This window comes from Gobio gobio, assembly GCF_949357685.1.
Source record: "Gobio gobio genome assembly, chromosome: 9".
In the NCBI taxonomy this organism is placed as follows: Eukaryota; Metazoa; Chordata; class Actinopteri; order Cypriniformes; family Gobionidae; genus Gobio; species Gobio gobio.
Genome location: NC_137115.1, coordinates 3,906,827 through 3,933,448, shown reverse-complemented (window position 1 = coordinate 3,933,448; position 26,622 = coordinate 3,906,827). Strand labels below are relative to the sequence as shown.

Sequence of the window (26,622 nt, the reverse complement as noted above, 5' to 3'; positions counted from 1 at the left end):
TAATAGAACGTTTATTCAAAGTTTTCTGGTCTTTAATAATGTAATAACTACATGGGAACACTAGCAAAACGTTATTAAAGCATATTTCTCGAGTAGCTATGTTTGTTTCTGGTGCTTCTCAAAATTAAAATAAACAATTAATGTCACAAGAGTATAGAGCTGTTGGAAATGTATATATTTATATTAGAGCTCCTACAACAGCACACATTAGTGAACATGAGTTCTTGTGCGGGGTCGCATGTGCCTGTTGACCTTGTAATATCCAAATGTGCCGACATGTGTCAGCGGGACGCCTGATTATGCACATGACTTCAGGAGCAAAATGTTCTTTGTATTGTAATGAGATTTTACCTTGTGCTTCGCCCAAATGTTGCCTATTTTACTTGATATGTTTTGCTTCATGCACCTTCGGTTTGGTCTGCTGTGAGCTGGAAGTAATGAAAAGCCATTTCACCGCCTGCGAAGAGGAGAAAATGAGAACTTCAGAAGGCGACCTGCAGCCTGATTTATTAAATATACATATTACGAGGCTCATGGTGATTTTAATGCAAGCTCAGTCATAAATTATTCTCAGCAGTTATGGTTATGGTCCTTTTCATGTGAGTTTGAGCATTTGAATCTATAATGATGAGAATATATAAACAGCATTGTCTTATTTCAGAACTATGTTGTTGAAATTTTGTTGTGGTGTTTTTGCCGGATTAAAATGGAATATTTTAATTTCTTGTCACTTATGATGCATAATATGCATTAAAAAAGCCTTTTAGTAAATATTTCCTTTTAACATCAGGTATGATGTATGTATTAAGACTATTAATAATACAAATAGTAAAAATATATTTTGATTTCTCCTTAGAACCCTAAATAAATAGATAAATTATGTATGATTTTATTTTATTATATATTTTATAATTGTATGTTAGTATAATAGGGATGGGCGATATGGACTGTAATGGCAAAAATTAATTCGTCGACATCACTAATAAGAGACAAACCATAATCCAATTGTCTTTATAAAGATTTATTTTCCTTGCAAGGAAGAGCCACGGTCAAACGCAGCCGCTCGAGGCTACCTTGAGTGTGAACTGGAGACACAAAGAAGCCACAAGCTTCTTATACCCCCAATGTCTAAATAACCCCCTCAGTAATTTCCCATACATCTGGCGAAACCCACTGAAGGTTTCGCCTTGAGCAATTAAAAGCAAGAAACACAATGGTCCTTCATCTGTAACAACAGACAGAGTATCACCTACTCTTAATCAGCATATCTATTCAAACGCATAGATGCTAGTCAGGAATTCCAATTCCAAGAGCCATAATAGATAAAAGGGACAATGTATGGCTTCCACAGGTGAGGCCTCTTTGATCTGACTCATTTAAAACACAATAGAGAAAACAGGTCTGGAAGATTAAATCTTCTGTGATTAAATTTTTCCCCAACAATTTCCCCCTTTTATCATTCTTTGATAACTTGCAAAAAAGAAAAATTTTAAATGTGTATATAATAAAAATAGAAGTAGTAATAATAGTCACTCATCACATTCATTAAAGCTGGGTAACAGCAACCTGTCGAGTCTTTCTGTGGCATGAAATGGTTTCTGTCACCACAAACCCAAATTACAGCATGCGAAGTGTCACTTGGTTTGCTAAACGTACAGGTAAAACCTGTTGTGATACTGCCTATCACCGCTGTGCAGTTCCCTGTGGTCGAATTCTTGATTTCTTGATTCTTGAATTCTTCTTTAACTTGAAAACTGGTTGGCTCAGCACCACGTTGTGCCAGTGTCTCTGCTCCTGAGATGATAACGGCAAATGATGTTTATATATCTGCCCGCACAGACGTTTTCCTCCTGCTTCTCTCTCCTCTCGGCTCCTCCTCCCCGATCACTGGTGGGATCTTTCTGCAATGGCTTGCATGCACCCACGCCGATCTCTCTCCGCTTCTTTGACGGCAGTGTCGTCAGAAGCCTGACAAAAGGCCCTAGCCACCTTTCCGCCTTCCAGCTCTTCGTACTCAGGTCCTGTTTTACCACGTGATCTCCTGGCTTGATGTTGTGCAAGGGAGTCTCAGCCGGTTTCCCCTGTAGCAGCTTTCGCCTGCACACAGATATCAGACAACAGAGAAGACATTTCTTTGCAATAATTCACAATTCTATTGATGCAAGCTATTGTTTACCCCCTTCCATTCCCATGAATGGTGGTCTTCCAAAAAAAATGTCTCAAACGGGCTCAGATTTACTCAAGGCCTTTTCTCGTTTTCATGTATTTCAATATGCATCAAAATGCGAAATTTTCAGCAAATATTGTAATCCCCTTATAAACTTCATTCATTTGAGTACCATTACCATTACCATTCCCCCTTTGGCTGCAGGCTCGCCCATGCAGCCATTTATCATAATCATTGAAAATATTGTTGGGGTAAACAAGGCTTGCCATCACTTCTTGTCTAGACGCCATTTTGCACATTCACACATCATTCATAAGTTTCCAGCCACGTCTCCACAGGTGCTTCTCCGCTGCTGTGGCAAATGCCTGCATACTCTGTAAGGAAATCAAAGCATTTGTGTTAGTTTCAGATAATAAAATACATTCTGGTTCCTTTGACTGCTGTGCTGCCGTGGCCTTCGCAGCCACATCTGCTCTCATGGTTTTCTGTTGAAATAAACTCTTTGTTGTTAGTTACGCTGCGCATTTAAGTCTTAACTTGAAAGTTTCCCATAAACATACTGAAAATATCCAATAAAATGGAAGACAAATCCGTATTTCATCTCTGTAAGCCGGGCTAAGTCAGTAATCACTGTCACTGCTCTCCCATCATGTTAGGGGTGTGTGATACCTCCAAAATTCAAACATGCCAACTTTCTGCTATCAACCGTTTGACGACACACACATCCCTAGGCCAGACCCACAGTCACTCCTCAGAGACTAAACACTTTAGAAAACATATATGAAAAACAAACAATCAGTGGTTCTTTTGATTAATCAAAATCATAACAGACCTTTTTGGCATTCACTCAAACTCAAACTAAACAATACAAATAAGTAAGATAGATAATAATCCATCTTAGCGCTTTAAATCTCTACATAAAACATCCTTCAGTTTACATTTTGTGCTTTGCCCACAGTTTCTCACTGTGCATCACATTCTTATCAACCTTCCTTCAGTCAGTCATTTCAACACAATTCTTCACAAACTTCCCTACTTACTATTTCCAACAGACCCATTTTCACTCATCATAGCCCACCTCATATTTAACCATTAACAAATATAAATCTAAATTTGTTAATGTTAAATATACTTCATCAAAATGACAAAATTATCAATTCGTATTACGTTCAATCAGCTCGTTCACTCATCTTTATCTCGTGACATCATACTTAATCATACTCAATACCCAATTCTTTATCAAAATCTTTTCAGCTCCTGTTATCAATAAACAAAATTAATTAATTAATTAATTAGGATTTCTTTTAACCCTCAGAGCCCGACGGCATCGCCCACGACGTCACACGGCACCTCCGATAAATATCTATATTATTTCATGAAACATTTATCGATTTTCTTACCGTTTTTTCCAGCAGAAAGCTAACGAGCTAGCCATCACGGGGGTGTCTTTGTAGCCTTTATAGAAGGTTTTCTATCCAGCCTGGAACATGTGCATCTTTTTGGAGTTGTTCAGCAATAAATCAAAACGCTTACATCCAAGATATATCTACTTGATGTCCATAATTTATAAATTTTCCGTCATTTTTGCCGCTAGCGCGATGCTAGCTGCCATTTTGGGATAAGGGTTTGACCAATGACAGGCTGATCCGTCATCCACGTTGGTGTGCGTCATTACGCATGAACCACAGCTCTTTTATTGTGAAGAGAGAGAGACGCGCTGCAGTTTTTAGTAGTTTTGTGGAGAAAGTTTGAGGAAAAAGTTTGAGGAGAAAGTTTGAGGAGAAGTTCCTGATAGGAACTGTTTTGAGGCTTGGCACCAGTAAATATCCAAAATCCAAAGAGGCCAAAAGCGCCTGGACTTTTTTTGGAAAAATGTAAATAGTTTTGGTTCTGTATAAGTTATCATGTTTATTCCTGAGTTCCAGGACTCTAAAGACTTGAACAAACTGTTTTCCAGAGGAAATATGCATAGCTTTTATTTATTTGTGTGTGTTTTCAATAAATATTTGAGTGATTCAATTTCCGTTTTATGTTTTCATTTGTCTTTATGGTCCCATAACTTATTTTACATTCAGGTGACATCAATGCAACACAAATATACTGACAGAGCAACTTGTCTTGAAAAAAAAGAGGTGTGTCAATTGTCTGTGCACAACAGGGTTGATGTTTTACAAGCTTTTTTAGTAAATAACACCAGGCGGAAAATTAATTGTAAAAATACCCTTAGGTCTTAAAGGGTTAAAGTACCCTTTTCTCCATGCCCTGTCCATTAAAACTCCTCTTATATCATGTAATTTGGCAGTGATTCTTATCATCAAACTTGCCACATCAATTTCTTTAACGCTGGTTAAAACCAGTCTCTATTTTAAAAAGCATTCATATTTCAATGTCCATTTTAGCCTAATTTGACTTTGATTGTTCACAATCCCTGTCAGAAATCCTAATTTTTTATTTTTATTTTCTATTTATTTTTTTGTTTCCTGTATGAATCAAAATATGTCTAGAAGTTATCTAGATATTCTTTTAGAAGTTATCTTTTTGGTTCGCCCTCCGGCCTTTCATAAATATGAGGGAGTCTCTAGATCATTTGGATAGTGACTTCGGTTAAATTGTCACTTTGTCTCTTAATTAATCCAAAGATAAATTAAAATAGTCTTCATCCATGACAAATTTGGTCATAATTACTAGTGACAGACAGAGCTGGATGTCCAATCCACTTAAAGCTCGTCCCATGTTCTGATCATCTTTTCATCAGTTTCACTCAGAATAATCAACTTCCTCTAAAGTTTTTTTGTTTTGTTTAACTTAACTCATCTGTAATGATAAAGACACTAATTCCAGAGGTTACTGACACACTACACTCAATCATGACACATAAATATGAACTGCTCATTCTCAAGATGTGCTTTTACATGGTCTCTTAACCAGTTTCAAATATGTTCGTTCATTAGTTGTTTATTTTTAGAAAAGTCAGCTGGGTTGTTTTGTTCTGATATCATTGTTTTTGTGTAGTCTCAGCTTTAACTGAGCAATAACAGATATAGTACAATCCCTGTTTCCAGCCTCTCTCTCTCTCTCTCTCTCACCCAGATAATCTTTTCAACAGTCTTCTAAGACTTTAACTATAATGTTAAATTCATTAACCCTTAAATCATTAATCCTTCACAAAGTTTTAGAAATTTCATAGTGTAACTTATTGTTTCAAGTTATCTTTAGTTTAGATTTCTTTGTTATTCAGACCTTCTCTTTAAACTTCAAAAGCCGTCCTCATCTTAAAGCCATCACCATGTCTCCAAATTATCCTCTGCCATCCTAATGACCTGCAGGATTAAGACTATGATAGAGACATATTAGTTCAATATCATACAGTTTTACTAATCCAAATAAATTTTGTTCTGCTCCACAAAGTTATCAATCACAATCACAGCATGGTCTCAGCTGGCTCTTGAATGCCGATCTCATTCATAGCTCTTTTCCTTCAGGGTGTTTCCTGGCTCTCAATTTATGCGGTATTTGGTGAGCGGTATAGAGGGGCCAATATTAGGGCAGGGGCTGCTGTGTCCAGTCTTGACCTTGGCCCTTACGAAACACAGCTTCCCCCCCCAACAGAGATGCTGCTGGCCTCACAGACATCTGCCTCACCTCTCATACACACCTCACATAAAACCCCCTCCTCCTTTTTTTTTTTTTTTTTTTTTTTTTTTGGTAGGGGGTCCAAGGCGACTTATCGTGATTCCCCTGGCTTGGGTTGCTATCCTATCAGGCCGTAGGAAGTCTTACCCGTCATCGGGAACAACCACATCGTGCTCAACCTCGTCATCGCTTTGAGATCTTTGACCCTAAACAGGATCCGATATTTTCTGGAGCCTTTCGGAAAGTGCATTCAAGAGTCATCAGAGCCATCTGGTCTGCTTTCAAATTAGCAAAAACATGGAGACAGGTTAATTATAACACAACTTAATCACTAAAATCCAGCATACTTCTTCAAAGCTGCCCCATAGCAGTGCTTAGATTATTTTCAGTGAATTTAGCCAAAATACCTGTCCATTCATTTTAATGTTCTGCTACATCTGTGACCAAGGCCATCAGTTCTGTACATGGTGAAGGCTAAAAGCAGACAGAAGTTACTGGTCATATCATACATTAGTCAAACATTTCAGTTCATTAAAAGTCTGTATTTTTAAAACATGTCTTATTGCCCTCTTGATGGCACCTTTTTCTATCTTAACAAATAACTGTCTATTATGTTCACATGATACCCTGTGCCTTTACTCATCAATATCTTCTATCATCTGTGGCACAGGCTCATATATCAGCTTTGAGCTGGTCTGGGATCAGAGAGAGACTTTGAGGCCTTCAGGGCTGGTACACTGCATTTTCATAAACTTCTCACTCTTCACACTAGCTCAGCGTAAGATCTGGCTTTGTTTTCAAATAAATGAGACATTTTCCTTTTAACTCTATCCTTAGACAGAAATCACATTTTCAAATGATCATAACTTTATATTTGTCTCTTGCCCCCAAAATTAATTCAGAAACTTTAATTTCCACTCAGATTGAGTCTCTGTTACTCAAATTAGGCCACGTGGTGGCCGGATTGAGATTACAAATGGTTTATTTCAGATCAGCACAATCTTATCTTTTGAAACCAAAACATCAATTTCTAGGGTTTTCAACATTTTAACACCTATAGTTATTTCAACAACCCAATATTCAGTCAAATCATCATTATCAGAGTTTTGCAAAGGTGAGAAGAGCAAGAACATATTTATTATATCTTTTTCATTTAACTCGGTTAATCAGGATTTATATATTTTATATATATCTTTTACAACATGTTTTATCATCTTTAACTTTAATTTTAACCTCATATTAAAATTATCTCAAATCCTTCCTTCAAAAATAATCACTAAAGAATTTATCAAGCTTATTATTTTCTCATTTTCTTAGTGTAAATCTCTGTTTTATTCTTTTTTTTTTTTTTTTTTTTTACTGATTTCATTTACAGAATTTAGTCTGGTGGCCTGATTTGCCACACTTTTTACACCTTATGGGTGTTCAGACACAGTTATGTGCAAAATCAATGGCCCAGCTGACCACAATTAAAACACTCTCATCTTTAGCTTATGGAGCAACGTTCAGCAAGCTGTGTGCTCCAAAAGTGGCAGTCTGTTTGAGAACAGAGCTCGCTCGAGGTCCAATAAAACAGACAATGGCTTGCAATTTATGGTGCTTTATCAAAGTTTATCTGCTTTTTCACCAACATTATTTTTAGTTACTCAAATTGTATATCTCCCTTCGGTTATGGCACCTCCCCCATTTTATAAATTAATGAATACGCACAAACATCTACAAATTTGAATTCTCTTGTTCTCTCTTTGTTTTTAGCTAGTTAACTTCCAATTACAATAAAAACATTTCTGCCAATTATCTTCATCAGTCCAGCAAATTTCTTTGAAGTCAGGGTTTCAGAGCGGAGCTGCTTACAGCATTTGCTCTTGTTCATCTTACAATCTTTATACCGACTAATCAAATTACTGATCATATCACTCAAATTGTTAGCTAAAATTTAGTCAAAGTTCATACTCACCAGCGATCTTTAAACAGCTGTGGCATTTTAATTTCTCCGTTTCATTTCTCCACAGTCAATGCCTCTCACACCCAGCATTTCGGTGTCTGCTCACAGTTCTCACACGCGTTCTCACAACAGCCCATCGATTTATCCTTTTCCTTCAACTGACTCTTTCACAGTCCCAGTCCGGTCACTCAGCGGTGACACTCAAATCATGACATTTAATGAACTTCGTATACGTTGCATGCATTTCTGGCCATATAATTTTCTCATTTGATAAAATACCGGTGTCTCATATTCAGCTAGCTTGCTTTGGATTTCCCCATATTGGCAGTCTGATTCTGTGGCTTTTTCGCGCGCGCGCTATTAATCTGTTGGACGTCTCCGTACAGATCTGATCTCTTCACCCAAGATCAGCCGGGCGGACACTCGCAATAGTGCCCTTTTCGGGACTGCACACAACTCAGTCCCCGGACCGCACACAACTCAGTCCCCGGACCGCACACAACTCAGTCCCCGGACCGCACACAACTCAGTCCCCGGACCGCACACAACTCAGTCCTCCAATTCGCCCACGTGATTTCAGTTTCTATCCCATAAACATATCAACCACGTTGCATTCGTCACAGAGTCAGACTCCCCCTATGGTTTATCCCTATCAATTCAATTTTCAATTTAACCAAATTCTAAAAAATAAAATAAAAATTCCCCCTGAATTTTTTCAAGAGTTTGTCTCTTACCAGAAGCGCCCCGTTGCCATCGGATTCGTTTTCTCTGATTCCAGTGTCTGGACCCTCCGGACACCCCCAGAGCAGTCAGGCCCTTCTCCCTCAATCCTTCGGGGTAAGGCTGTGACTCTAAGTCCAGGATGATCGGGTCACTGTCTGCTCTCGGGGTCCAGAAGGCACATCCAAGGAATCCCACTTCTGACACCAACTGTAATGGCAAAAATTAATTCGTCGACATCACTAATAAGAGACAAAACATAATCCAATTGTCTTTATAAAGATTTATTTTCCTTGCAAGGAAGAGCCACGGTCAAACGCAGCCGCTCGAGGCTACCTTGAGTGTGAACTGGAGACACAAAGAAGCCACAAGCTTCTTATACCCCCAATGTCTAAATAACCCCCTCAGTAATTTCCCATACATCTGGCGAAACCCACTGAAGGTTTCGCCTTGAGCAATTAAAAGCAAGAAACACAATGGTCCTTCATCTGTAACAACAGACAGAGTATCACCTACTCTTAATCAGCATATCTATTCAAACGCATAGATGCTAGTCAGGAATTCCAATTCCAAGAGCCATAATAGATAAAAGGGACAATGTATGGCTTCCACAGGTGAGGCCTCTTTGATCTGACTCATTTAAAACACAATAGAGAAAACAGGTCTGGAAGATTAAATCTTCTGTGATTAAATTTTTCCCCAACAGGACTTAAAAATGTATCCCGATATTTTCTAGTATTTATTGCGATAACGATATCAATGATGATGAATGTAGTATCATTCCCCATGTTTTTGGATACAAGTGAGAGCTGCACGCATTCTTTCGAGTTTCAGAAAAACAAACAATGATCTAAAGTAAAACGTACATGTCATCAAATAGGCTCCTATAATACATAAAATAAAATAAAAATGATATATATATAAGTGATAATCAGTTATAGGGATCGACCGATATGGATTTTTTAGTGCCGATGCCGATACTGATTTTTTTTCATCAGCCTTCGCCGATGAGCGATACGGGCTGCCGATTTTCTTGAGCCGATATTTGGAGCCGATACTGCTTTTGCTCCCTCAATTTACAACATAAAAATGACACAATGAACATGATGATAACAATTTACAATTTACAATTTAAAAAAGGAACATTTATTGAACTAAAAAAAACTATATTTAACAAATAGTAAAAACAGGTGAGGTAGAACAAGAAAAAAAAGAGTTGTGAAAATAAATTCTGAAAATAAATATTTAAGCATAAATAAAATAATTACACTATTGCACACAGTATCAACAAGCAAGCAGCAGAATAAAGTGCACACTGACTGGACTATACTTCATTTAAAACTATTTACAACCTATTCATTTAATGGTTACACTCTAAAAAATGCTGGGTTAAAAATAACCCAAGTTGGGTTGAATATGGACTAACCCAGCAATTGGGTTGTTTTAACCCAGCAATTGGGTTGTTTTGACCCAGCGGTTGGGTTCAATATTTGCTTAAAACAACCCAATTGATGGGTTAGTCCATTTTCAACCCAACTTGGGTTATTTTTAACCCAGCATTTTTTAGAGTGTAGGTGCACTTCACTGAATCTCTTGTAGAGCAACACCAGCGGTAATTCAGGAAAAAATCTCCCAATGCTCCACGAGAAACTTCAGTCTTTCCACCTTTCACCATCGTGTCAATTCTCAATTGATTTTGATTAATATGCGCGAGGGAGAGCAAGAGAGTGTGAAGACGGTGAGAGCTGCCCTGTGAACTCCTGTCTGTAAATAATGCAGGGGAAAAAATATCGGCCCGATATATCGGTCTAACACTAATCAGTTATTCACTTCATCGGTCAGTGGTCATAACATTATGACCGGTGAAGTGAATAACACTGATGATCTCTTCATCACCTGTTAGTGGGTGGGATATTTTAGGCAGCAAGTGAACATTTTGTGCTCAGATTTGATGTGTTAGAAGCAGGAAAAATGGGCAAGCGTAAGGATTTGAGCGCTATTCCCTGGTGTCTGTGGCTCTTTCAGCAGATAATGCGCCGCCACAAAGCACAAATGCTTCAGGTTTGAGGAGCACAACAACGAGTTTGAGTCCAAATTCCCCAGATCTCAATCCAATCGAGCATCTGTGGGATGTGCTGAGCAAACAAGTCCGATCCATGGAGGCCCCGCCTCGCAACTTACAGGACTTAAAGGATCTGCTGCTAACATCTTGGTGCCAGATACCACAGCACACCTTCAGTGGAGTCCTTGCCTCAACGGGTCAGGGGGACCAACACAATATTAATGTGATGTCTGATCGGTGTATGTAATTTAGATTTTTGACCTGTTGTAAAATCAGTTTTTTGTTGTTGTTGTTGTTTTAACAGATGCATTTGCTCAAATTTACCAAGGTTGCCAGTATTAGTTGAGGGCACTGGCTTGTCTTTGACCCATATATATTGTTCCTTGTTGATCCTATATTACTTAGATTTCTGTATTGCAAACAGAAGTTTGAGTTGAGTTGATTTGAGGTCTTCACTGTAGACTCCAGCAGCTCAAGGATAGCAGGGACTGTATGGTTCAAATCCTATATTCCCTTTATGGCGGTGCTGTGAAGATCTGTTGGATTAATGACGTGTGTATTCCTGCTGGTGAACTCCAGCCAATACATCTGTGAAGCTTGACACAGAGTTAATATGACAGAGGCTGTTCTTACTTTCTAAATGAGCATGCAGATATACAATAAAACACGCAAACATGCGAGAACGCCTCATTAGAGAACGGCGTACCGCTGATAACAGCCTTCAGTTGCGACAAACAACACAAGTCGCTGATTCCAGTTGACAAATGTTACTCGTTTGTTCATAACTTTGCCAGAACATTAGCCAATGTTCCCTGTGAATATTCTACTGACTTTGAATACATAATCTGATCATATTAAGACTAGAGTAGCAGTAATATTCAGTAATCGTAATAGAAAACGATATATCACTTTAGATTATCTTCAAAGTGACACATCATTAATTTGATTAAGAGTAAGAGGGATTTCTGCATGAGATTCGTCATGCTTTTATCCCCAAGCATCAGATTTACTTTCACACTAGTTTTTCTTCAACCTTCAAACAGCTGTTCTCAGGTCAGAACAAGAGCGATGAATGAGATGAATGGAGCTAGAGCGGGAATGAGGTGATGAAGAGCAACACTACCCAGAATGCACCTGTACACCGCCAGACTGGTGACATCAGACGCCAGATGGGAAAATCGCATGATAAATAGAGAGGCTTTTTTAAACCAGATGCTACCATCAACAACATTCAGTCACGTATGCAATATGATGTTATTGGCCAGCTATATATATAAAGTTGGATATATATAAATAACAGAGCGGGGTCAGCGCATGCTGAGGGTCACTTTCTGCAGAGTCAAGAGCTCCAGACTTCTGTGGCCTTCAGATGAGCTCAAGATCAGTGTGTAGAGCTTCAGGGAATGGGTTTCCATGGCCGAGCAGCTCATCCAAGCCTTACCTCACCAAGCGTGGGATGCAGTGGGGTAAAGCGCGCCGCCACTGGACTCTAGAGCAGTGGAGACGTGTTCTCTGAGTGACCAATCACGCTTCTCTCTGGCAATCCCATGGACGAGTCTGGGTTTGGCGGTTGCCAGGAGAACGGGACTTGCCTGACTGCATTGTGCCAAGTGTTAAGTTTGGTGGAGGGGGGGTTATGGTGTGGGGTTGTTTTTCAGGGGTTGGCTCAAATCTGTGGTTTATTTATAAAGAGAGCGCCTAGTTAACAAAATAATAATATTGTGTTTTTGTAGTTGTGAGATCCAGAGCAGCCTTTCCTCGGCCAGTCCTTCTGCCGTCTGCCGCTGGCTCTGATGTCCTGTAGTGGTTCATTTTGTGTGGAACAAATTAAAAATAAAAATATATTTTTTCATTATTAAATTAATGTGTGTCTGAACATCTCTAAATTCAATTACTGACTATTTCAGTATGTTAAAATTATATTTCCAGAAAGAATGTGGTTATTTTTTGTGAGGCTGAGCTGTATTTTCATCATCTAAACGCATCAGAGCTCCGTGGACCAGCACTAATACTATAGCTAGCCTTCAGTTGAAGCTGCCATTTTCCATTTTTGATCTATGTGAAACGAGCTATGGCCGCTGCAGATGACGGGCTGCGCGAGCTTTGTGTGCATCGCTTGTTGTGTTAGGCCGATATATCGGGCCGATATTTGCGATTTTTACATGTATCGGCCGATACAAGGCTGCTGCGATCGCCGATATTTTTTTCAAGAGATTAAGTTAAGTGCACCTAAGCATTAAATGACTAGGTTGTAAATAGTTTTAAAAGTATAAAAGTTTTAAGTATAGTACAGTCAGTTATGACGCTTGCTTGTTGATACTGTATGCAATAGTGTAATTATTTTATTTATGCTTAAATATTTATTTTCAGAATTTATTTTCACAACTCTTTTTTTTCTTGTTCTACCTCACCTGTTTTTACAATTTGTTAAATATTGGTTTTTTTTGGTTCAATAAATTTTCCTTTTTTAAATTGTAAATTGTTATCATCATGTTCATTGTGTCATTTTTATGATGTAAATTGAGGGAGCAAAAGCAGTATCGGCTCCAAATATCGGCTCAAGAAAATCGGCAGCCCGTATCGCTCATCGGCGAAGGCTGATGAAAAAAAATCGGTATCGGCACTAAAAAATCCATATCGGTTGATCCCTAATCGCGTGCATCCTGATGTCAAGCCGGTAACGTTAGCTGACAAGCTGTGTTTTTCTGGGCTTCTTGATGTTCTTGTTGGTCTGTGTTTTTTGTTTGTTTGTTTGTGTATTTGTATTTGTGTCAGTGAGTTGATTTTGATTAATTCCACCAGTTGCCTAAAAGGTGACGCGCGAGTGCAGTGGTATCAATAAATAGTTAAAGGGTTAGTTCACCCAAAAATGAAAATTCTGTCATTAATGACTTCCCCTCATGTTGTTCGACACCCGTCAGACCTCCGTTCATCTTCAGACACAAATGAAGATATTTTAGTGTAAATCTGATGCTCTGAAAGGCCTCCATTGGCTCAATGCACTTTACACTCTCAAGACCCTTAAAAGGCACTAAAGACGTCGTTACAAAGTCCATCTCACTACAGCGGCTCTACAATAACTTTATGGAGTGACGAGAATAGTTTTTGTGCGCAAAAAACCCCAAAATAACGACTTATATAGTGATGACCGATTTCAAAACAAGGCCTCATGAAGCTTCGAAGCGTTATGAATCAGTGAGTCGATTCATGATTCGGATCGCGTGTCAAACTGCTGAAATTTGGCGATACAAACCGCTGAATCGACTCACTGATTCATAACGCTTCGAAGCTTCATGATGCCGTGTTTTGAAATCGTTCATCACTATATAAGTCGTTATTTAGGGTTTTTTTGCGCACAAAAACTATTCTCGTCACTCCATAAAGTTATTGTAGAGCCGCTGTAGTGAGATGGACTTTGTAACGACGTCTTTAGTGTCTTTTAAGGGTCTTGAGAGTGAACCGTGCCATTGAGCCAATGGAGGCCTTTCAGAGCATCAGATTTCAGCTAAAATATCTTCATTTGTGTCTGAAGATGAACGGAGGTCTGACGGGTGTCGAACGACATGAGGGTCAGTAATTAATGACAGAATTTTCATTTTTGGTGAACTAACCCTTTAATGTCGAGCCCTGTATAGTATAGCAGGGGTGGGTGGAAGTAACTTTTTTTTTTTTTTTTTTTTAGGACTGAGACTAATTACATTCTCCATGTTTTCTCCCTTCTCTCACAGCATTTACCAGCAGTCAGCGGAGCCCTAATGGATTCTCCACACAATGTCAACAAGTCCCCCCAGAACCCCAATGCCATCGTCGCCAAAACAGCCCAGCAAGAAGAGGAGGAAAAATACGCCAGCGAGGAAGTCTGGATGTGGGTGGCCGTCATCGCAACCGTTAGCAACATTGTGGTGGTAGCGGTGGTGTGCGCCTGCGCCTTTTAGACCCCATAATGTGCAAGACCACAGCCTGAACTCCAGATCCGTCACCCGTTTGGCCCTTAGCACAGTATGTAGTATGCAAGCAACAACCTTCGGTCTCCTTTCTCCAAAGATGCATTTGAGTGAACTTAAAGGCAGCCGATTGAGCTTTTATTTCAAATGAATGACATAGCACTTATTCTTCAGTAGATTTGCTTTGTAACTAAACAAAGTACGGGTTAATTTCTTTATCAGAAGGGCTCGGTACAGTTTGCTTTGTTATATAAGACAGCATTGCGTAACATCTGTCAGCTGTGCAGTTGTTGATCAACATGATAAAGCAAATCCCTGGGATAGGACTCAAATAAGTGCATGTTTCTGAGGGTCAGTGCATGCTAGATTAGACAGATGGTGGTTGACCGACGGCTCTATGCCTCAGCTTCCGGTCATTCTGCCCATTTCTCTTCATTTCTGCCTCTACCGATGGAGTCAACGTTTTTTTTTTGGCAATCTAGGGCCGATATATGACGCGTGTTAGCCATAGCTGTATTCAAGTCATGTCAGAAAGATCGTATTTAACGAAAAACATCACCATTCAATTTTCTGAGTTTCTTCTATAATGCCAACCAATTATCAGCGCGACCCACTTCTCTCCCATTTAATAGTTTTAATGCTGTCTCTTTTATAAAAAAACAGCCCGAGTTCATAGTTTAGCATGTGCAAGATAATATTAGTGCGTGAATGATATGGTATGCCACCTCATTAATTCAATCATAGCTCATTTTTCAACTCCCAAAAGTCTTTATTCTGGCCTGTTGATGGTTCTGGATCTCTGAACCGAGACATGACTTTTGTTCCAGCACATTTTGTAGGGCTTTAGTTCAGAGATGATAGATAGTGTTCTGCGAGTCTTCACCCTCTATTGCACAACATTGTCTTCATATATATATATATATATAAGACAAAAGACATTTTTTCAAATAAATGCTTCAATTCATTAAAGAAAATCACAGTTTCCACAGAAGCAGCACAACTGTTTCCAACGTTGATAATAATCATAAATGTTTCTTGAGCATCAAATCATCATATTGAATGATTTCTGAAGGGTCATGTGACTCTGAAGACTGGAGTAATGATCCAGCTTCGATCACATCTTACTATCTATTCACATAGGAAACTGTTCTTTTAAATTGTAATACACAATACTACTATTTTTACTGATCAATTAAATGCAGCTTTGGTGAGACTTCCTTCGAAAATCGAGTTCTGTATTAATCTCTAAATCTTCTGATTTGGTCAGGCTTTACAGATATCCATCGCTCAGCTTTGCTCTGTGGTGAAGCCGGCTGAAGGGCTGAATCGTGTCTCCCTTTCCCTGTATTTTCCTTCAGGAGTTTAGCATCAGGGCTGTGGTATTTTTCTGGCTGTTTGATCTCAGAAAGGTGGCACAGCCTTAAAGCAGCTTGTGTGCTTGACTTCTGAGTCAAAGGAGACGCAGGCGTCCATCACGCACTCAACTACACCGCAATGTGCCTTAGGGAACGCAATGCCGCCGATCCGCGCATCTCATTTTGGAGGTGAGTTTTTTTTTTTATTCTTTATATTCAATTTTAAAGGGATAGTTCACCCAAAAATAAAAATTAGCCCATGATTTACTCACCCTCAAGTCATCCTAGGTCAGGGGTGTCCAAAGTCCGGCCCGCGGGCCAAATGCGGCTCATGGATGAATTTCAAACGGCCCGCATCGCGTCTATTAAAATGTATTAAATGTGGCCCGCCACGAATCATTTACAAATCATGCAGTTTCACAATGTCACTGCAAGGTGGCAGTACTAGACTTTAGGCCAGGGAAACAGCGGCCAAAGCGGAACGAAACCCGTGAGAAGCGTTCGAGTTCGGCACTGAGGTCTCCGGTACGAGCTGCGAATCTCTCTGTGATTTGATTTAATTTAAATCCAGTTAAACAGCGCTGACTTAATAAACAACACTAACATGCAAATCAGCTGAGCCGATTCAAAATTAGGGATGGGCATTTTTGTCAATTTCTCATTTCGATCATCGATAGGTCTCAAAAACGAGTACTCGAGTACTCGGGGGTGGGGCATGTGCAGGGGGCGGGGCTTGTCAGTCATTGAGATAATGAAAACTGTTATGAAAATGGTTGTTGACAAATACAAACGTGACATGAAAACAGGTATATGAAAACATGAACATATAAAACAAAAAATAACTGCTAGAAACTTGAAAAAGAAACATCTTTATAAAATGACCGTCTCAAATAACCAAGTCAGTAATATCGAGCATTGCCTTTGAGCGGAAACTGTGGAATAACACCACCCTGCAGAGCTTGCTAGCTGGTTAATAAACTCAACCAAACGCACCCTATATCAATATTAATATGAAGATTATTATGAACCTATTACGACATAAATCAACACAAAAGGACGTGAATGCGCACGTGAACTTCAGCGTGCTAGATTTTACAGGCTATGGTTTGAAACGGAACATTTTGAATGCGCTCTTCCCTTAACAACGCTGATACACGGACAACGAAAGCACAGAAACAACATTTTATTAAAATCGTGTTCTCATTATAATGCTATGACAGATTGACTCTGCACATCATGCACTTAATTGTATTATTCATGATCGAACCGTTTACAGACATCACTGCGCGTTTTCGAACTCATAACGAAAAACAACTTTAAATAAACTAGGTCTACTGTTAAAAAATACGAGAACAGTATAGCACTGCTTCATTACTAATATCAATGATTCTGAGAAATAAATAGCCTATCTAAAAAGAATATGACTGTCTCTAAACCATCATGTCGAGCATGAAATATGCGTTTGCGCTGAAACTGAAGAGAATGAACAACAGCCGGTATAACGGCAGCGCTTTGCTAGCTTATTAAGCTCAACCAAACGCTTCTTATATTAGATGAATCAGATATAGACAACATAAAGGTAATCTTACAACGTGCATCTGCAGAAAAGGACGCGAATGCGCAAATGAACTTCACGCGCTAGTCTGAGTGTTCCCGCTAGTTTCTCTATGGATCAGCTGATACACGGGGAACTAAGCACAGATCATTTACAGCATTCTAATTTCCATCGTGTTCTCATTATAATGCTATGTAGGCTATGACAGATTGGCGCTGCACATCTTGCACTAACCATGTAATGATCACAGTGATTCCAGACATCACTGCAGTGCACGCCTCAGTTTCACTTTATTTCTCCGCGGTCTGGAGGCGTGCTGTAAAACGCTAACCAATCAGACCTCCGGTACAGCGCAAAACGACGCAATAACCAATAAAAAAAGAGACAAATATTTTTTTTTCAGGGCGATCATCGTTCTCATGATCGATGATCGCTGTCACGTTCGAGTACTCGATTACTCGAACTCTGTTGCCCACCCCTATTCAAAATCATTTTCAAACAACAATTCGCATTTCGAATTTATCATGGATTTACTGTGGTAACACCTGTAACCGTGGTAATTTGTCAGAAATGTAGGTTAATATCTAATTTTATTTGTAATGTAGACATGTATTAAATGAGTAATAAAGGCCAAATTGCAGACTATTTCTTGTCATAAACTTGCAGTTTTGTGCATTTGTATTTATATGTCTATAGACTAAATACCATTCTAGATATAGAAATTTATAATGTATGTATTACTTTTTGCCTTGTGTGCACTGCAAAAAATGCTGTCATTTAGTATTTTTGTCCTGTTTCTAGTCTAAATATATCTATCCATCCATCCATCCATCTTCTTCCGCTTATCCGGGGCCGGGTCGCGGGGGCAGCAGTCTAAGCAGAGATGCCCAGACTTCCCTCTCCCTAGACACTTCCTCTAGCTCTTCCGGGGGGACACCGAGGCGTTCCAAGGCCAGCCGGGAGACAGCGTGTCCTTGGTCTTCCCCAGGGCCTCCTCCCGGTTGGACATGCCCGAAACACCTTCCCGGGAAGGCGTTCAGGAGGCATCCGGAACAGATGCCCGAGCCACCTCAGCTGTCCCCTCTCGATGTGGAGGAGCAGCGGCTCTACTCCGAGTTCCTCCCGAGTGACTGAGCTCCTCACCCTATCTCTAAGGGAGCACCCAGCCACCCTGCGGAGAAAGCTCATTTCGGCCGCCTCTATCCGGGATCTTGTCCTTTCGGTCATGACCCAAAGCTCATGACCATAGGTGAGAGTAGGAACGTAGATTGACCGGTAAATCGAGAGCTTCGCCTTACGGCTTAGCTCTTTCTTCACCACGACAGACCGGTACATCGACCGCATTACTGCAGAAGATGCACCGATCCGTCTGTCAATCTCCCGTTCCATCCTCCCCTCACTCGTGAACAAGACCCCAGGATACTTGAACTCCTCCACTTGGGGCAGGAACTCTCCACCAACCTGAAGTGGGCAAGCCACCCTTTTCCGACTGAGGACCATGGCCTCGGATTTGGAGGTGCTGATCCCCATCCCAGCCGCTTCACACTCGGCTGCAAACCGTCCCAGTGCATGCTGAAGGTCCTGGTTAGAAGGGGCCAACACGACAACGTCATCCGCAAAGAGCAGAGACGAAACCGTGTGGTCCCCAAACCTGACACCCTCCGGCCCTTGGCTGCGCCTAGAAATTCTGTCCATAAAAATTATGAACAGAACCGGCAACAAATGGAGTACTCCCCCCCTGCCGGAGTCCAACATGCACCGGGAACAAGTCTGACTTACTGCCGGCAATGCGAACCAAACTCCTGCTCTGGTCGTACAGGGACCGGACAGCCCTCAGCAAAGGACCCCGGACCCCATATTCCCCCAGCACCCTCCACAGGACACCGCGAGGGACACAGTCGAATGCCTTCTCCAAATCCACAAAACAAATGTGGACTGGTTGGGCAAACTCCCATGAACCCTCCAGCACCCTGTAGAGGGTGTAGAGCTGGTCCAGTGTTCCACGACCAGGACGAAAACCACACTGTTCCTCCTGAATCCGAGGTTCCACTATCGGCCGAATTCTCCTCTCCAGTACCCTGGCATAGACTTTCCCGGGTAGGCTGAGAAGTGTGATCCCCCTATAGTTGGAACACACCCTCCGGTCCCCCTTCTTAAAAAGAGGGACCACCACCCCGGTCTGCCATCCCAGAGGCACTGTCCCCGACCGCCACGCGATGCTGCAGAGGCGTGTCAGCCAAGACAGCCCCACAACATCCAGAGACTTGAGGTACTCAGGGCGGATCTCATCCACCCCCGGTGCCTTGCCACCGAGGAGTTTCTTGACCACCTCGGTGACTTCAGCCCGGGTGATGGACGAGTCCTCCTCTGTGCCCCCAGCCTCTGCTTCCTCAATGGAAGACGTGACGGCGGGATTGAGGAGATCCTCGAAGTATTCCTTCCACCGTCCGACAACATCCCCAGTCGAGGTCAACAGCCGCCCATCGCCACTGTAAACACCGTTGGTAGGGCACTGCTTCCCCCTCCTGAGGCGCCGGACGGTTTGCCAGAATCTCTTCGAGGCCAGCCGATAGTCCTTTTCCATGGCCTCACCGAACTCCTCCCAGGCCTGAGTTTTTGCCTCCACAACCACCCGGGCTGCAGTCCGTTTAGCCTGCCGGTACCTGTCAGCTGCCTCAGGAGTCCCACAAGCCAGCCAGGCCCGATAGGACTCCTTCTTCAGCTTGACGGCATCCCTTACTTCCGGTGTCCACCACCGGGTTCGGGGATTGCCGCCTCGACAGGCACCGGAGACCTTGCGTCCACAGCTCCGAGCAGCTGCTTTGACAATGGAGGTGGAGAACATGGTCCACTCGGACTCAATATCTCCAGCCTCCCTCGGGATCCGGTCGAAGTTCTGCTGGAGGCAGGAGTTGAAGATCTCTCTTACAGGAGACTCGGCCAAACGTTCCCAGCAGATCCTCACAGTACGTTTGGGTCTACCGAGTCTATCCAGCTTCCTCCCCCGCCATCGGATCCAACTCACCACCAGGTGGTGATCAGTTGACAGCTCCGCCCCTCTCTTCACCCGAGTGTCCAAGACATACGGCCGCAGGTCAGATGAAACGACCACAAAGTCGATCATTGACCTACGACCTAGGGTGTCCTGGTGCCATGTGCACTGATGGACACCCTTATGCTTGAACATGGTGTTGGTTACGGACAAACTGTAACTAGCACAGAAGTCCAATAACTGAACACCACTCGGGTTCAGATCAGGGGGGCCGTTCCTCCCAATCACGCCCCTCCAGGTTTCACTGTCATTGCCCACGTGGGCGTTGAAGTCCCCCAGTAGAACGACGGAGTCCCCAGTCGGAGCACTCTCCAGCACCCCTCCCAGGGACACCAAGAAGGCCGGGTACTCTGCACTGCTGTTTGGCCCGTAGGCACACACAACAGTGAGAGACCTATCCCCGAGCCGAAGCCGCAGGGAAACGACCCTCTCGTTCACCGGGGTAAACTCCAACACATGGCGGCAGAGCTGGGGGGCTATAAGCAAACCCACACCAGCCCGCCGCCTCTCACCATGGGCAACTCCAGAGTGGTGAAGAGTCCATCCCCTCTCGAGGAGTGTGGTTCCAGAGCCCAAGCCGTGCGTGGAGGTGATTCCGACTATCTCTAGTCGGAACCTCTCAACCTCACGCACAATCTCAGGCTCTTTCCCCGCCAGCGAGGTGACATTCCATGTCCCAAGAGCCAGTTTCCGCGTCCAGGGATCGGGTCGTCTAGGCCCCCGCCTTCGACTGTTGCCCGATTCGCTTTGCACCGGCCCCTTACGGTCCCTCCCGTGAGTGGTGAGCCCACGGGAAGGTGTCCCCACGTCGCTCCTTTGGGCTGAGCCCGGCCGGACCCCGTGGGGGAAGGCCCGGCCACCAGGCGCTCGCATACGAGCCCCAACCCCAGGCCTGGCTCCAGGGTGGGGCCCCGGCTGCGCCGTACTGGGCGACGTCACGGTCCTTGTTTTTGTTTTCTTCATAAGGGGTTTTTGAACTGCTCTTAGTCTGACCCGTCACCTAGGACCTGTTTGCCTTGGGAGACCCTACCAGGGGCATATAGCCCCGGACAACGTAGCTCCTAGGGTCATTCGGGTACTCAAACCCCTCCACCACGTTAAGGTGGCAGTTCATGGAGGAGATATAAATATAAATATATCTAAAAATTCTTAAATCAAGATGTTACAGGATAAGTTAAATGACATTAAATATTTGTTCTTGTTTTCTGGAAAATAAAATTTAATTTAAGTGAGTTTTTGTTTAAAACAAGCAAATATATCTGCCAATGGGGTAAGAAAAATAATGTTTCTCTTTGGAATCTTTAAGGAAGATTTTGGAAGATTGTTTTTCTAATCCATTGGCAGATAATTTAGTTTGTTTCAAGCAAAAACTCAATTCATTTAGATTTTTTCCCCCAGGAATCAAGAAAAAATATGTAATTTTCCTTAGTAAAAGCATCTTGATTTAAGAATTTTTTGATATTTGGACTGGAAAAAAGACAAAAATACCAAGTCAGAAAAGCATGTTTTGTAGTGTGGTTTTACCTGTGGTGATCTAAATAGAGCACTTATTAAATTTAAATAAGAATAGAGAGAACTAGAGTTCTAAAATTTCACCCATTAAAACTTTTTGGTTGATGAAAGTTTAACAGATATTGTTAAATATCTATAAATATTATAGTGTCCTATCTCAAGCTACTCTACTGTCAGCTCAAGCTTTTGTCAAATATATATATATATATAAATAGAAAAGGGACCGGCCCCCGGGTATGTCCACAACATCGAATCTGGCCCTCTTTATAAAAAGTTTGGACACCCCTGTCCTAGGTGGATATGACATTCTTCTTTCAGACGAATAAAATCGGAATTATATTACAAATGTTCTGGCTAATCCAAGCTTTATAATAGCAGTTATAGTTTCTCTGTTTTTGAAGTCCATAAAAAGTGCATCTGTCCGTCATATAACTGCTCCACGCGGCTCCGGGGTGTTAATAAAGGCCTTCTGAAGCGAATCGATTGTGTAAGAAAAATATCCATATTCATAAAGTAACGTTTCGGCCGATCGCCTTCCGTGTTCAATTAATGGAAAAAGTGTGGAAAGGTCCTCTTTCCGATCGAAAGACTAAAGGCCTTTGCACACTGAGTCCGAAATTTTGCCATGCGTTTTTCGTATATTCGTGATCCGAAAAATTCGTCACGCACAGAGACCTTGCACACTGAGTCCGATGCGTATTAATGAATGCGTTACGAAAAAAAACGCAAAACAACACAAAATGCCGTCTTCCACCTCATTATCAAGGATCTGCGGGATTATCCAGACCGATTCAAAGTTTACTTTAGACTGTCAGTGGCTCAGTTTGATGCTTTGCTAGCGATACTGGAGCCACATATTAAAAAGAAGACCACCAATCTCCGTCAATCAATTGATCCTGAACAGAGACTAGCAGTATGTCTAAGGGATCCGCGTGCGCACACACACACACACACACACGCACACACGGTTTACAGGACTTGGTGTGCTATAATTATAGCTGTGATATAATAATATTAGTAGTATTTTTGATACAATAATTTTTATAATTGTAGGTATCTGATCACTGGCGATTCATTCACCAGTTTTAGGTTGGGCATCAGCACTGTAGATGTGGAAAACGGATGCGAAAAACGCAGAAAATGGAACCTGTTCCGATTTTTTTTTTGACGGACGAAAGTTTCGGAGGCAGTGTGCAAGCGTGATTGGCATAACGTGAGGTCGAATTTATTTTTTGACGCGCGAAAATTTCGCATGCGAATTTCGGACTCAGTGTGCAAAGGCCTTAACGCGACCAGGTCCGCTCGTCATGACGTCACAAGCGCATCTTGAGTTTCACTTTCAACATTCAACACTTTTCCATGGAAGGCGGTCGGCCGAAAGTTTACTTTATAAGTTTTAAATATGGATATTTTTCTTACACAAACGCATCAATTCGCTTCAGAAGGCCTTTATTAACACCCCAGAGCTGTGTGGAGCAGTTATATGACGGACAGGTGCATTTTTATGGACTTTAATAACAGAGCAACTATTACTGCCATTATAATGCTTGGATTAGCCTGGACTTTTGTCCATCATGTTGAAATAGTAAGGTTTGAACAGTCCGGTTTTATTATTTTATAGATACCAATGCAACAGCCGCTCTAGCGCCCCCTGGTTTCCTCCCAAAATGGCGGAGTTTAGGCTGCGTGACGTCAACCTCCAGACCTCTATATGACAGACTTTACCGTATTTTCCTTTTTGAAGTGATTCCAATCACATTTCAAGCAATTCAAAACCATCATGGTGAACAGTGCGCATCTAAAGTGAATAATACATTATTTATCGGCCATTAACGGGGCCAAGCGCAACAGAAGCAAACAAGGAAGATAGCAGCAGACCAACTGAAAAAATGAGTGAAGACATTTGAAGCAAAACCGTTAAAACACCACATTAAAACATTGAGTTGTATAGTGCCAATGTCATGTTTTGTTCTATTATAGCGCCACCAAGAGGCACAATCCTACAATTTTTTTTATGTGTCATCGGAGTGAGCCCATACATGTGTGTGTCAATTTTGGTGAAAATATCTCATTTCGTTTTGGAGTTATAGACATTTATATGAAAAAACATATAAAAAATTACTGACACCTGACTTTGATTGGATTTTACTAACCCTTACTATCAATATTTTGACATTTGGGCTACATCATTTTGCTATTGACCTATGTTTCCGGTTTTCTGGCGCTGGTTTCGTCTCGATCGGACTAGCGGTTTCGAAGATATCCGCTAACGTTTTTTAAGCACTAAATTACCGCGCTGCACAAACCATACGCCGAAACCTGGCAAGTCTGGTATCATTGGACTCGGCAAGGATTCAGGAGAAAAAAAGTTTCTCCCATGAAAATAAGTCAACCCCACCCAAAGTTATAAGCGTTTGAAAAAAAAAATCCTCTAGGTGGCGCTGTTTCGAAACTTGTCAGGTTACTTCAGGTTCTCGTGCTGATGACCCATACCGAGTTTCGTAACAATCCGTTCATGCGTTCATAAAATACAGCATTTTAGTACATAATTCAAAATGGCCGACAGTCAAAATGGCCGATATGGTAAAAAAATAGCCATTTTTCATATCTCCGGAGCAGTAGGTGGCGCTGCGCCGAAACGCTGCATGTTGCCTCAGTTCATGCTTGTGATGACATGTACCAAGTTTGGTTTGAATACAATAAAGCGTTGCAGAGATATTGCCTTAAGTGTGTTTTGCAAGCGTTACGTAAAATTTGTTTGTGTGTTAATCGAAAACGATTTGACGAATCAACTTGAATTCCATGTTGTTTTGTCAACACTGTCCGGAGATGATCTGGTTAAATTTTCGTGTGAATCGGACCAACGGCCCAGGAGGCATTCGAAAAAGTTGGGTTTTGGTTAATTAAAAATGGCGGGAAAATTGTCATGACGGAAATGACGTCATAGGGTGCGATCGAATCGGCTTGAGCCAAGGAATCGAAGGAAAACAAGGATTTTGTTTCTATCTCTTAGGGTTCAAAAGTTATTAGCAAAAATATGAGTCAAACTTTGGACAGGTGGTGGCGCTAGAGGGATTGAGTTAGAGACTCCAAAATGGGCGTGGTTACTTTTGGTAATGACCTCTATCAGTGTACCAAATTTCATCATTTTCCCGCAAATGGTTCTATGGGCTGCCATAGACTTCCATGGCGGAATAATAATAATACCGATATATATCGTGCATCCCTAATCAAAACTGTCTAATCTGATCATCCGCATGTGTTTGTTGTTGGATTTTCTCCCATGATTTAAAACACATGTTTGCAGGGAGATGTGTGTGCGGTCTCTCCTGACCCCACGTCTCTTCTTGTCTTTCAGATTGAAAGGAACATGTTGCAGCCTAAAGGATGTTTGCATTGAAGCATATTCTCCCGAGAATAAAATGCTTTGAGACACTTTGCTGAAACAGCACAATGGGAACCTGCTCTAAAGACACTCGGAGGATTTCTGACGATTCCTGATGGGGAAATAGAGCAGATTCATGATGTCAACATGCTCTGAATATCTGTAAATGTTACGATCAGTACAATTATTTTTTTCGTTTGTTTGTTTTACGGTTGAATCACAAAATACATGTGGGTTAAACTTTACTTTTAGGTTATTTGCGTGTGGTGGAGACCGCTCCATCTCTTCCAAAGCGAGTAAACAATTAAAAAAAGACACGAAATATAGTTTTAATAATAATAATAATATGCATCTAATTGTTGTATGTGCATTTAGAAGGGGTGAAGTGTGTGCATAGTAGATGCATTTGTATATAAATGGAGAAGATGCACTTTATTTATTTATGCTGGTCGGTTAAAGAGTGAGTTTCATGATGACTTTCATTCAAGCATCAGCTGTTCGCACATTGCATATCCATCCGCTTGAATGAATGAGTAACAGCGAACCTCTTTGTAAACATATACCTGACGCCAGCACAACATTACAGAAATCCAGGCATCACAGATACTGTACTGATAAGTGTGAGAGGAACATATGGACAGATGAGCTCGTCTATCATTATGTAAATATGGTTGGGAATGGGATGGCACAGATGCAAGCATTTCTCTCATCTTATAAACAACAGCAATAGTGTCAGAATGTGTGTATTCAGAGTGATCCGAACTGACTGGATGTCATTATAGTCATTATTGTTTTCCCTTAACTATAGCATTATTATAGCACGATGCACACTTTGCAAATCTTGATAATTGTACCCATTTAATTCATGACTATAAAACATAAATGTGATTTCCTTTTATGAATCCAGCCACTCATGCGTTTAGATGTGATTGATACTGTCTTGCATGTTTGCGTAAATCTGCTGTTATTTTTCTGCAAGTATTATTGTATTGTATTATACTGTACATAAAAAATGTGTAAAAATGATGGACTCCATGCATTTTCTTAAAATACTTATGGGACAATTACGTTTTACTCACAGTACAGTATTTTGGATAAGCTTATTTTAACACAGATCAAGCATAACATTATGACCGGTGAAGTGAAGAACACTGATTATCTCTTCATCACCTGTTAGTGGGTGGGATATTAGGCAGCAAGTGAAATCCTCCTAATCCTCCATCCATGTGGATGTGACTTTGACACGTACCACCTACCTAAGCATTGTTGAGACCATGTCCAGCCTTTCATGG

At 41.4% G+C, this 26,622-nt stretch overlaps 1 protein-coding gene across 1 annotated transcript in view; it reads left to right on the top strand.

The window, feature by feature from the left end:
* LOC307131915 (uncharacterized protein) overlaps positions 1 to 26,348 on the top strand; it is a 72,179-nt gene extending 45,831 nt beyond the window's left edge. Inside the window, exons 2-4 of the mRNA XM_079825953.1 lie at positions 14,256 to 14,392; positions 15,830 to 16,015; positions 25,304 to 26,348. Of these exons, the coding sequence (XP_079682079.1) occupies positions 14,256 to 14,392; positions 15,830 to 15,920 (228 nt within the window). The 3' untranslated portion in view covers positions 15,921 to 16,015; positions 25,304 to 26,348. The remainder of the gene's footprint in view (positions 1 to 14,255; positions 14,393 to 15,829; positions 16,016 to 25,303) is intronic.
* The last annotated feature ends 274 nt before the right edge of the window (positions 26,349 to 26,622 follow it).